The sequence below is a fragment of the Cololabis saira genome, chromosome 15, assembly GCF_033807715.1.
Source record: "Cololabis saira isolate AMF1-May2022 chromosome 15, fColSai1.1, whole genome shotgun sequence".
In the NCBI taxonomy this organism is placed as follows: Eukaryota; Metazoa; Chordata; class Actinopteri; order Beloniformes; family Belonidae; genus Cololabis; species Cololabis saira.
This window is the reverse complement of record NC_084601.1, coordinates 11,105,597-11,119,661: the sequence shown is the minus strand read 5'-3', so window position 1 is coordinate 11,119,661 and position 14,065 is coordinate 11,105,597. Positions and strand designations below refer to the sequence as shown.

Below are 14,065 nucleotides of genomic sequence, written 5' to 3'. Positions count from 1 at the left end.
TAGGGGGTGGCTACTTGGGCTCAAGCCCCAAATGTTTTTCCAAAAGCCCCAGATCTGAAAAAACAAAACAAAACAGAAAAAAATCATCTGGGGCCTGTACTACGAAGCAAGTTCAACATATCCAGGATATCTTTTCCTTATCCAGATTCACTAAGCGGGACAATTGCAATCACGCTAAGCGGTCACACGACGGCGGTTATCAACTCGGTATATCAACCCAGGTTTCTCCAATCTGGATATGAGCGCGTGCACATAAAAGGGGCGGTGTTTTCAGCGCATGACCAATCGCAAGCATGGAGAAGTCCGCTGTCAGAGCCGCTTATTTCAGTAGCGAAGAGCAAAGAATAATTTTACGGAAATATGATGAGTATAGGCATATAATACAGGCAAAAAGCAACACAGTTGCAGCTGCAAAATGCAGGAAAGACAGCTGGCAAAAGATCGCTGACTGTATAAATGCGTAAATTCATAGGGATATAAACATATATTTGAATATTCTGGGAATCTTAATCTTAAACTGTAAACCATGATCAGCAATATTAAAATAATAAAAGGCTTGCAATATTTCAGTTGATTTGTAATGAATCCAGAATGTATGACATTTTTTTTGTTTTTGTGTTTGCATTACAGAAAATCACAATATTCTAATTTTCTGAGACAGTCTGTATATATTGGTTCTATAACTATTGTTGTTGACCGATAACTTGTGCTGATGCTGTACCAAAGAATTGGGTTTTTTTATTTATTTTATTTAATTTTTTATTTTTTCAGGAGGGGGGTATTTAGTATTTTAAAGTGACTTCTCAGAATGTTCGAGGGACGAAATTGAAAATCCCTTTTTTGCTATCCCCTTACAAATGCATCTTCTTTTTCATTTCTTCTTGATTTATTTATTTAATTGGTATTAGTTTTGGATTGACTGTACATCGGATTTTGGGTGATGATTTGTTTTATTTATTCATTGATTGATTTATTTTTTATTTTCTCCTCCACCTCTTTTTTCTTTTTTTCCTTTTTTTTTGGATCGTTCATAGGTACTCATCAGGGAAAGCAAAGGGGTTTTGGTGGTCCCTGAATACGCGTTCTCTTCGGAGGGATCCTCTCACGATCCGCGCACCAAGCTCCACTAGATTCTCTTCGAAAGGGCATGTCATTTTCCAAGAGAGCTGATTGGTCAGTGGGCGGTGCTTTTACACCCGGCGATCTGTATCTCGAACATAACCTGCTCCGGAGCAGGTTAGCGGTTCAGCATAAGTTACCATGGCGATGTGCCCCGCTAAGAAGTGAACCACCGTCGTAGTCCTGAAAACCCAGGGTTAAACCTGAAGTTACCTCGCTAACCTCAAATCCCGCTTCGTAGTACAGGCCCCTGGTCTAAATGTTCAATTCGGGCACAGGCGCGGCGCAAACACCGCGGCAGGTGCCTTCTCGCGCGCCGCCGATCCCGGTGGTGAAGCGGTCGCTCTGGGCGCAAAGCGCAGACCGAGCCGGTGATCTGTCGATTTCTGCTGCTCCGTCGAAAAATGCTACCACGGCATAAACCGATAGCGTCTATCTGTCGAGTTTTGCTACCCTATCAGAAAAAGCTCCCTAATGGTTTTCTACCTTTGTAGAGCTACAATTTTACTGTGTTTTACCCCCTAAACCACTTCCTTTCCCCCCAAGTGGTCCTTGTCTCTTGCCAGGCCGTTTTTGTAAATAAGAATGTGTTATTAATGAACTGCCTGGTTAAATAAACGAGAATGACTGAATGAATATCAAATAAAGCCATATAATTGTTTTTTTTTCCTCTTTATTGTATAATGTTCACAAAATGTAATGCAATTAATGTCATGGGTCGTGTATTTTGAAGGATCAAATACTCAACATCCCATATTATCCATTTTAAATCAATATTTTTAGGGGTAGCATAATTTAATAGTCCAATCAAATAATGCTCCCGTCACTTAATGCATTCAGGTAAGATACTAATCACCTCACTGCCACTGCATCTCAGCATTCTTATACCTCAATTCATCCATTTTAAATCAATATTTCAGGGGTAGCATAAGTTTTTACTAAAAACTCTTTTCCATTGTACATTTAACAGTGACATGTGGAATAAGTACAGTATAAAACAACAGTTGTTTACAGAGACACAGCTGTACAAAAACATGTAGATTTTAATTCCTTTATTCATTGATTATTTAGTATGGAATGAAGTTAATAATGGGAAACCGGAGCACCCGGAGAAAAACCCAAAATGTGTAACTTTTACTGAACCTGAATATAAACCTCTGTGATGCTCTTCATCTTGTTATTGTTGTTTACTTCGTGACAGCCCGTTTGTTCTTGCACTCAGTCTAGATCTTGGACTGTCTTCTTGTGCTTGTACTGGCGCAGACATGCCGGGGTGAGGAATTTCTTGAATCGTCTCCACAAAGAAGGATTATATACCATTTTGGAGTTTGGATCTGAACCGGAGTCCTCTTTTATAACAGCATCCTGCAGTTCAGGGAGTTCTTCAATGACTTCAAATAGTTTATATACTGAATCGTTCTTCATTCTCTGTTTCTTTGCTTTTTGTTCAGAAACCCCATCCTGTTCAGAGACCGATGCGGTTTCAGTGGTTGGTCCCACTTTTGCAGCACCGACCGACTGGTCACTTTTTTCACTGAGTTCTTCCAACATATTGTTGTTTTCGGGTCCAGCCTCTGTTGGTGACGCTTTCTCTGTTTCTAGTTGAGAAATATCTTCTGGTTTGGAGACCAATTCCTTTTCATTGGCCCCCACCAGCTCAGAGACCCCCTCTGGTTCTGAAACTCCCACTTTTGTAGCCGACTCTTCTGTTGGTGAACCATCTTCTGGTTGAGGGAGCTGTTCAGTGACCTGATTGGCCTTTCTCTTCTTTCTGCGTCTCTGTTTCTTTGCTTTTTGTTCAGAAACCCCATCCTGTTCAGAGACCAATGCGGTTTCAGTGGTTGGTACCGGTTTGGACAACACTTCTGGTTCAGGGTCTCCCACTTTTGCAGCACCGACCTCAGACTGGTCACTTTTTTTTTCTTCAATGACTTGAAATAGTTTATATACTGACTCGTTCTTCATTCTCTGTTTCTTTGCTTTTTGTTCAGAAACCCCATCCTGTTCAGAGACCAATGCGGTTTCAGTGGTTGGTACCGGTTTGGACAACACTTCTGGTCCCACTTTTGCAGCACCGACCTCAGACTGGTCACTTTTTTCACTAAATTCACTGAGTTCTTCCAACATATTGTTGTTTTCGGGTCCAGGCTCTGATGGTGACGCTTTCTCTGTTTCTAGTTGAGAAATATCTTCTGGTTTGGAGACCAATTCCTTTTCATTGGCCCCCACCAGCTCAGAGACCCCCTCTGGTTCTGAAACTCCCACTTTTGTAGCCGACTCTTCTGTTGGTGCACCATCTTCTGGTTGAGGGAGCTGTTCAGTGACCTGATTGGCCTTTCTCTTCTTTCTGCGTCTCTGTTTCTTTGCTTTTTGTTCAGAAACCCCATCCTGTTCAGAGACCGATGCGGTTTCAGTGGTTGGTACCGGTTTGGACAACACTTCTGGTCCCACTTTTGCAGCACCGACCTCAGACTGGTCACTTTTTTCACTGAGTTCCAACATATTGTTGTTTTCGGGTCCAGGCTCTGTTGGTGACGCTTTCTCTGTTTCTAGTTGAGAAATATCTTCTGGTTTGGAGACCAATTCCTTTTCATTGGCCCCCACCAGCTCAGAGACCCCCTCTGGTTCTGAAACTCCCACTTTTGTAGCCGACTCTTCTGTTAGTGCACCATCTTCTGGTTGAGGGAGGTGTTCAGTGACCTGATTGGCCTTTCTCTTCTTTCTGCGTCGACGTTTCTTTGCTTTTTGTTCAGAAATTTCATCTTGTTTGTAAACCAATTGTGTTTCAGTGGTCTGTTTGAGCTCCAAGATCTCTTCTGGTCCTGACACTCCCACCTCTTGTCCAGAGACCCCCTGTGCTTCTGAAGTTTCTGTTTCTGCAAATACATGGTTCCTGTCTGGAATAAAGTCCTCTGATGTAGGGACTTCACTGTGGACTTCTGCTGGGAGATTTGAGATCTCCTTTTCTTCTGAGACATTTTCAAAAGCAGAATCCTCAGTTTGACATTTGACACTTATTATTTCTGAGACGTTTTGTGTTGCAGAAGACAGAAGAAGCTCTGTAAACTTTAACTCTACACTTTGTTTTAGCATTTTCTGTGCATCCAGTTTAGAGATCAGATCAAGATTAGAGCTGGTCTCTTCTTCCAGTTGCTTTTTTAAGTTCTCTATTTGGTCCAGAACTGACTTATGGGACTCTGTGTGTTTGGACTTAATTTCACCGTCCTCTTCTTCCAGCGTTTTGAAGGACTGAAGTAGATCGTCAATAATGCCTTCGCACTGATTGAGTTCTTCTTTGTAGACCAGCGTGAGCTGGCGTTCAGCCTCCAAACGAGTTTCAGCTTCTTCAGTTTTTTTCAAATAAACAAGTGAATCCTTCTCTGCTGATTCTTTTAAGTGTTTTTCCCGATCGAGAAAGAAATCCTTTTTCGCCAGCCTCTCCTTAAACGTATCTAGCTCAGTTAGTGGTCCATAGACGGGTAAATCTTCACCGGTGTTCCCCTGCTTCTGAGCAGAGGGTTGGTAGTCTGTCCTCTTTCTATTTTCATTTCCAGAGTCCACCTTTGCACGGGTAGCAGGGGCTCTGGGCTTTTCCAGCTTGATCTCCGTTCTTTGAGGAGTAATAACGGGAGTAGACGCCACCACATCGCTCCACAGACGTTTTCCTACGATACCGCTCATTGTTCTGGTTGTTTCTTTGTCAGTAAGAGCTTTTAAAAATATTGTTCAAATGTAGTTGGGTATGACTTTTGGAGTCCTAAAACCGTGAGGTGTGTTGTTGGAAGTCCAAAAGGCTTGTGAGAGAATGATCAACTACGCATTCTTTTATCTAGTAGGTTTAGTGATGTCATCAGGTTCCGTGATGTCATCAGGTTCCGTGATGTCAAAAGGCTTGGTGATGTCAATTCTATTTGATGGGCGGAGTCAAAAAGGGGATGGAACACAGGCCTCAGGTGTTCCAAATCAATATATATATATATATATATATATATATATATATATATATATATATATATATATATTAGGGCTGGGACTCGATTAAAAAAATTAATCAAATTAATTACAGGCTTTGTAATTAATTAATCGCAATTAATCGCAATTTGATCGCATATCAATTTTAGACCTGAGAACAATTTCCTTTTTTTGTTTGTTTCAAATTGATTTTTGTATACGAGTGAATGATTAACTAGTGAAAACATATGATTAACTAGTGAAAACATATGTTCAATTTATGAAAGTTTATTTTTATCAAGGTGGTGCTTCACCAAGAACAAATCAGTGCAATTTGCTATAAAGTGCAGTAAATTAAATATATGCAGTATGCACATGGAATGAGACAGGTAGCCTATAGTCAAGGACCTTCTGTAAGTAACACTTAAATATAACAAAATACTTTCAACTGTTTCAAGTACATTTCATAACATGGAAACACATTAGAAAACAGAGCACGCTTCCATCCATCCATTTTTTTAAACAAAATTTCCCATCCACGGGACCAAAGAGACCCTTTTTGTCTGCGACTTCATTCATCTTTAACGTGTGTGGTAACAGCTTAGCTTGTGTTATGATGAGCACTGAAACGGCTAGCCTGATGTCCTGACCTGTCCCAATTATGGAAGATGTGGAGAAGTTTGTAACCAAAAACAACAAACCCCAGACTGTTGCATGCTTTAAGGTATGTTTGCAAGAGGAATAGGACAGAAGAACAACTGAAACACTTCACGGAATCAAGCCTGGAAGGCAAAAGTTGATGCCCATCAATAAATGAAATTAAGTTAATGCAGTTAGGTTCAAAATGTCGGTAAAGAAATAATAGTCAAAGTAAAACATAAAACTTCTTTTGATTTGGGGTTTTACATTTTATTATGGTAGAACTGTATCTATGAGCCTGATTTGAACTCTTGCATTTAAAAAGCAAACTGAAATAACTTTAAAAGCAACCACGAACATGTGGAGGTTTTAGAGAATGTGAGAATCAGAAATGTATTTATTTTATTTTGTGATTTTAAATCGTGAATCATAAATAACACATTAACTATTAAAGCTGGAGACGTGGTTAGGGCACACTTTGTCAGCAGATTTACGCACACGTGCAGCTGAAAGAAACATTTGTCCTGCTTTATTTATACTCATTTATGATTCAACAATGTATTTCGCTTCGATTCACGGAGGCAATACAAATAAGGCAGACAGTGTAATATAGACATAGTAATGTACAATAATAACTGAACCGTAAACTGAAAGCTTAAGAATAAAGAAAGAAGGAAGAGGGACTCAACCGTTGCTATGACAATCACAGGCTGCCTACTGTCGGTGTGGCCTCTTTGTCTGTACTACACCACCACCCGAGAACACAAAGACACACATAGTGTGGTCACTGCAACAAGAGCAGAACAAGCCAGAAGTAGGTAAAAGTCAATATACTGACCGATTTGGTCCCCAAAACCTCCTCTTCAACAGCCTCCAGGCGGATCCCCTGCAAAAACCAGAAAAATACACACTGAGTTATCACACTACACATAGTGTGTTCCTCATGTTCATCAGTCGTTTTTGAGTGAATTAATCGTAGAGCTGCCTTCACACGCCACTAAGACACCACAGATGTGTAATTAATAAAGGCTGAACTAAAACAGCACTATGCATAATTGCTGTTCTTATAAACTGTCATGTAGGTTCATGCTCCGTATGTTACCATCAAGTTTTTACCTTAGTTTTAATTAGGATAATTGGCGACAGGTCAGTTACATGAATGGGTATAAAGGAGAATTTCAGAAAGGCAGAGATTTTCACAGATTTAAAGACGGACAGAGATTCAGAGATCTGTGACAAAGTGCTTTAACAAAACGGTAAGCAATTTCAGGAAAAGCTTCATCAACTTAAAATCGCAGACTTCTACATGTATGATGTCATCAAGTGATTCAGAGAATCAGGAAGAATCTCTGTGCATAAGGGACAAGGTCGAAGGTCAGGACTTCGGTGTTAATGTAAATCAAAAACTGTTCTGTGATCAGGAAGAATAAAAATGTGAATTTCTTTGTGGAAACCATGGAAACTGTGTCCGGTGGACTGCAGGGGAGAGGAACCATCCAGGTTGTCCTCAGTATCGTGATCTGATGGTCCGAGGTTTCATTAGTGCCTATGGTGTCGGCATCTTACACACCTGGAAAAGCACCATCAATGATGAAAAGTAAAAAGAGATCGAGACAACTTTGGTCACATGGACAGGATGATGCTGCACCACCTTCCTCCAGACTCCTCCAACTTTCTGAGATGTGTTGCTGCCATCTCAGATTGCATACAAACACTACTTCTTTCAGCGTTTGCATGCACCACAGTGCAGCTGTTATTCCCTGTGTGTGCTTATGTGCATGTGTTATGATGTGGATAGGTGTTGTTCGGATGAGATGATTTGTTGATATTGTTGTCAATCCACCATAATGTGAGATACATTTCAGAGACTAATGTGAAGAGCAGATGGCTGGGATGGTGAGGAAGACAGAAAGGTATTAGCAGTAGAGGAAACGAGAGAGACAGAAACTGTAGGAAGTAATAGAAGAATGAAAAGTTTGAGGAGAAGTAACCTTTTGTTCGAGACGGTCGATAAGCTTCTGCAGCCTGTTGACCTGGATTATCCACTGGCTGTCTTCATCATAAACGCCTGGCAGAGAACGGAAAAGAAGCGCAGGGGAGGATGAATTCAGATAGAGAGAATAAACAACGAAGGTGGACAGATGAAAACTACTACATGAATAGATTGTTTTTTTTAAACGTTTTCCACCATCGATCCCTTGAGCCGGAGGCTGTAACAAACAGCGTCGGTGTGCCGGGGCACTTTTCAAGGTTCCCTTTCATGCTGTGCGCCACAAATCCGTGTCAATCAATAGAGAAGCACTGAGCCTTGTAATCAGCATGAAAGAGCTTCGCAGTTGTTTTACAGGACCTCTGGCAGCACACAGCAGGTGGAAAGTGTAACGAAGAACCGAAGGTGTGCAATCAATAGGAATTTCAATAGAGAAACTTTTTTTTTTTTAACTTTGTAAGCCGTCTGATTGTTGTTTAGGATACATGTTTTTTTAATATAACGCACTCATTATGCAACACATTTGACCTGACAAAATTAGATAAACTTCAAAGACATTTAGTATGTTAACCCTTTCATGCATCAAATATTGAAGATAATCCATCCATCCATCCATTTTGTACCCCCGTTTATCCTTTGCGGTGTCATGGGGATCTGCTGATTACAGGGCTACACCCCAGCCAGGTCAAAGCTGTGTTCAATTTGGGCAAATAACAATCTACACACAGGCACATTTAAATAACTTAAAGCAAACGTAATCATTCATAATTTACTAAATATCAACCAGTGAAAATCTGACATCCCATTTCAATTGCAGTTCAAAAGAATCCTAAACACACACACACACACACACACACACACACACACACACACACACACACACACACACACACACACACACACACACACATGCACATCCTGCAGGCACACGCCGACTCTGCCCTGCAGCTTTTCATCTGCTTAGAGCATCACAGCACCATGCATAATACAGCACAACTTTAAAGTCGCCTCCAGACAGACAATCCCGTTAAGCTACCTGAATTGACGAGGCTGAGGAGAGGACTGTTGGGAGAGAGGCTGCTGTTCCTCTGAAGTCTCCGATTAGAGCGGCGACTTGGCAGCTGTATGGACAAAACCTCCGGCTTCAGTGGGCCCTGTCTGGAGTCAGAACATGCTCATCATTACTCTAACATCATAATATTTTGGTATAGCATTAGACTGACACACACACACTGAATGACCAATACATTCCTCTATTTCCCTTTAATGTCATTTATGGACTGTCATGCTCTTTGATGGGGATGAGATCAATGGCCATTTTCAGAAGAAAGGGTTACTGTGTAGTTGAGGTGCTGCTGTCGAGTTTCCATTAAGGTTGTTCGGCTTTAACAGTCTAAGATGGCACCCAGGTGACAGAAGCACACAGTTTCATGCAGGGTTGCACAAGCTGAGAATATATTTTGCAATGCTGAAGTCGTCCTGACTTATAGCTGCATGTCCTGTTGGGTTGGCAGGAAAGACGTTAATGCCAGTGACAAGGTGCATGCAGCCACAGGGTGGCGTTACCTAAGATTCATCTTACTGCTGTCAAGTTGTTCAGTCCAGTCATTTGAAGAGACCGTAGGGAGTCTTTGGGAGGATGTGTGTGCAGCGCATTAGTAGTATGTATAGATATTTGTGTCTGTGCATGTGCATGTGTGTGTGTGTGAGTGTGTGTGAGTGTGAGTGTGTGCGTGCCTGTGTCTGTGTGTTTTTTGAACAGCCCCATGTTTTTCTGACTTTAGTACTGTAAGAACCCAGTATAGTCATGTATAGTAAATTAGCGGTTGCTGACCATCAGTAAGATGAAGAGATCGATATAAAGGTGTGATCGAGTTATGGAACCAAACGCTGCTCAAGTGTCAAAGACACTCCTCCTCTAAAAACTTACAAGATGTGTGTTGCTGCAAGAAGACAGAGTCTGAAATGCTGTTAGGAAGAATCATCCTGAAGGGCTTTCAGACACAAACGCTTTCTGACAGAAGAGGGTTCTGTTTTTTTCTTTTTTTGCAAAATGATGTAAAGGACTTCTAGATCTAATATACATCATCTTTCTAAGATGTTTGTTTATATTTATATAAACAATATACAGTATATATACAAATTAATGAATGTATATTTTGCACTTTTCTTCAAAACACTGCATAACGTATTATGCTTAATGAGGTATTAAGAGTCTAAATGTGAACAATTATATGGTGAAAGGGCAGCCTTTTCATGATTTGTTAAGAACAGAGCAGAGATGTGTGAAACCATTTACTGGACTGAAAATACGTCATTCTCAACATTTGCTTTCAACCTCGGGAAAATACGGTATAATTAGTCAACAAGCCAAGGTCTAATATGTCTATACCCTTGATACGTGGTGGAGGAGGAGGACTTAGATGGTCTCTCTTGGGTTTCTAGTGAGTCATATTTTCAGCGATGTTTCAACTTCAATTGCTAAAACTGTCAAGCAAGAAGGAGGGAACAGATGATGACAGCTGGAGAGCAAAGTGTGTGGCCAGAATTAGTAAAGGGGGGAGAATAAGAGCCTGGAAATAATTGTTCACCTCTGTCCTGGTTTCAAAGGCATCCCCTTATCTGGAGAAATAATAACTAAGCTATAACTGATAACAGCTGAGGACAATCCCCTTTTTTTATGGATTTTTTGGAGACTTCAATTTTTGAGTTGTACCGAGTCTAAAATAAGAGATGGGGCTCTTGCTATGTCCACAGCTTCTTCACACACATAAAACTGTGTGAAACCCATTAAAGGCCACCAGAGAAACAACCGGATCTCTTGATGTTTGGAAGAACAGAGTTACATTCAGATGCGTGTAGGAATATCTCAGGTGGGAGAGATGCTGGAGGAGAAGAGGCTGCTCGGGGAATGAGGGACATTCACACTTGTGAGAAAACAGAGATAGAGAAGAAATGATGGATGGAAAGAAAGTAAAGAAAGGAATAGTATGTTGACTTTGAAAGTCCTTTATTTTCTTGTTTCTTTGACTAGAAACCTGGTAACGATGAGATAAAGGATAAAAAACACAAACTCACTGAATTGAAACAACATTTAATTTCCTTTCTTGAATGCTGAAGCATTTTGTTGTTGTTTTTCCCTTAAAGGAGCTTGAGGCAGGATTGAGGCAGGATTTATGAAAAAAATTCGTATACGTTTTAAGTTTTCTAGTAATAATGTCAGATGAAGCGTTCCAAACCAAAAAGAATGAGCCCTCTAGTGTATCTCTCCGTTGCCTTGAACAGGCTGTGTGCTGCAAAATGTGCTGCAATTCGGTCCCGAATTTCCCGCGCTCGGCTGCGGATGTGACGTCACATGACGCTGCATGCGCGTTCTCCCCGTTCTCCCGTGCCGGCTTCACTGTTGGCTGCAGTACCCCCGACGGCCGTCGTGGTGAAGGGTGGCGCTAGAGAGTCTCATTTCTTAAAAGGAGCCTCATGCTCCTTTAATTGTGGACATATTGTAAAACACATTAACTAGAGAAAAATGAATAAAGTTGTTAAAATGAGCTTTATATGACGCATCAGCTCAAACAATGCCTTTTCAATCCCTGAGGTGACTGGTGACTTCTGCGTGTGGGTGCGACAATTGTACATTTCTAAAATATGCCATTCAAACCAGCTTGCTTGAACGGTATCCTCAGTTTCATTAGAGGTAAAAAGATCTGTTCAGTAAGAGTTAGCAATGGACCTTCCGCTCTGATCTCTTCACAACTATTGAGACTGCAGAGCATGATTGACAGAGGTTGGCGGCAAATTACGACTCACTTGTTGAACTCAGAGCTGTGAGAAGAGGCAGAAAAGACGGCTTGTCTCTACTTTTCCTTTAAATACACCAGCTTCAAATAAACACGGACTTTACCTGCAGGGGAGGCTCACGTACGCACGCACATGCTCCCTTTATCAGCTTCTGTGCATGAATGCAACGAGTGAGTCATCAACGCTAATGAATTGAGCACACCAGCGGCATGTTGAGGTTCTGAATACAGACTGATCATGTACTGCACACACACACACAAACACACACACACACACACACACACACACACACACACACACACACACACACACACACACACACACACACACACACACACACACACACACAGCAGACCCCCTCCACCCCCTCCACCCCGTCCCTCATCAGTGTCCAGTCTGCGCCACAATCTAGTGGGAAGAGGGGTGAATTATTATTACTCAGCATGTCTACTGACTGCTAGAACCTTGGTTGCAAACACGTGATGGACATTTCTTATGCTGGTTGCAAAATCCAAATGTTCCATTTAGTTCTAAAATAAATATAGAATAAATGAATCCACATCGATTTAGCTCACCGACGACTAGTCATTTATTGGTAATCCTGCAAGACATTTGGATTCTCAAGAGAAACAAGTTGTGCTCTGTATGCAGTACTCGAGTTGTAAAAAAGAAATCGGGGGGATGGTGGATTTTATCATATGGGGACAGATAATTTGTGCTGATTACAAATAATATAATATATTACAAATAATAGCACTGACCAAAACACCTGCAGAAATACTGCAGGAATGACATAGCAGCAGTTAAATGCAGCCTTCTGTAAGATTTAAATATCCACTGGGCTTACATCAAATACATCAAAACACAAAAATAAAAAAACAGTTTTCTGAACTTATCAATATGACTCTGTCCTTCACAGGATAAGTAAAATGGATCACTGCAAAAACTCAAAATCTTAACAAGAATATTTGTCTTATTTCTAGTTAAAATGTCTCATTTTAGTAAAGAAATCTCATGACACTTAAAACAAGACTCATCACTGGAAAAAACAACAATTTTCACCTATTTCAAGTAGATTTTCACTTGAAATAAGTAGAAAAATCTGCCAGTGGAACAAGATTTTTTTGCTTGCAATGAGAAGATAAATCTTGTCCTACTGGCAGATTTTCCTACTTATTTCAAGTGAAAATTGACTTGAAACAGGTGAAAATTGTCAAATAAGTTATTTTTCTGGTGTTGACTCTAAATGTTGAAATAGCAGTAAAACCACATTCATTGATGAAATGACATAAGGGATGGAAAGGGGGGATGGAAGTTTACAGGGGGGGTGATTTGGACCGTTTTTATTTCAGGGGGGATGCCATCCCCCCTGAAATCCCCTCAACTCCAGTACTGTCTGTATATACAGATAAACCTCCTGTCAATCACGTGATTTCAGACCAGCAACAATGCAACAACGTTTCTCTCTAAATGAATGAATCTACAGAAATATACAAAAAATAATATAAGTATGACAAAGATGTATCTAACAGAGTTCACTTGACCTCTCTTTACCTTCTGCTGCAGCTTTCCCATCTCTCTCCATCCACCTCTCTCTCTTTCTCCTTCCAGCAGAATGCCAAAACAAACAAAGTTTAATGGTAACATTAGTTACCATAAACTCTCTCTCTCTCACACACGCACAATGCAATTCATAGGCTGTTTCTCCTGTGGCCTCGCTCATCACTTGCTGGTATCCTTCTCCTTCAAGTGCATTCAAACAACAACCCACTGACATGTTACAAAACACAATCTGAAGCATAAACACGTGAAATACCCATTGATGAAGACATCATTTTATTCTCATGTTTAAGACAAGTGTTTTGGAAGTATCTGGCTATAATATAACGCATTAATGATATAAATACTGAGAGTGACGCTGATGTCCATGTGCGCATCACGTCTACAGGAGCCCTACAGGTGGTCAAGGTTTTGTTTGTAACGCTGAAAACATTTTCTTGAATACCGAAAGTTCTCTCTGCTCACAATTTCTGCAGAAATGTGTTCAATTCATGTTTCATGAATGAGGCTCAACTAATTTATTAGAGGGGAAGTAAAAATAATGGAAGATGACTGAATGATACTTGGTGTGGGACATCCTATCCTAAAGTCAAACATGCTGTCAGAGCCAGCGTTGAGTGTAGTTATTTCACTATAATTACATTATTATAGTAGCAGAGGCACCTTATTGTACATAATTAACAGCCAGCCTTATTGTCATTGGATAGTTTGGAACATTGACATTGTTTGTTGTGTTATGACATTTTGTTGTCTGTTACCCTGCTGGTCAGAGAGAACGCTGCACTTGACTGATCGCCTGCTTTTTGGTAAAATAAGAGTTGCAATATCCCGACATCTCCGTGATCAACTTTCCTTCGTCCTCTGCGGATTCTCTAAAAAAAAAAATGACAAAGCCTGGAGGGGTATCAATGGACATGATGCCCTGGACTTGTCAACGACATCCAGATCTATCAGCAAAGGATTGTTTCATCATGGGAGCTTAAGAGAAACACAACACCATCACAGTCA

The 14,065-nt window shown here is 40.7% G+C and overlaps 1 protein-coding gene across 1 annotated transcript in view; it reads right to left on the bottom strand.

Annotated features, from left to right (window-relative positions):
- necab1 (N-terminal EF-hand calcium binding protein 1) overlaps window positions 1-14,065 on the bottom strand; it is a 41,669-nt gene that overhangs the window by 7,108 nt on the left and 20,496 nt on the right. Inside the window, exons 7-9 of the mRNA XM_061741834.1 lie at window positions 8,736-8,857; window positions 7,701-7,777; window positions 6,548-6,595 (exon numbers count right to left, since the gene is read on the bottom strand). Of these exons, the coding sequence (XP_061597818.1) occupies window positions 6,548-6,595; window positions 7,701-7,777; window positions 8,736-8,857 (247 nt within the window). The remainder of the gene's footprint in view (window positions 1-6,547; window positions 6,596-7,700; window positions 7,778-8,735; window positions 8,858-14,065) is intronic.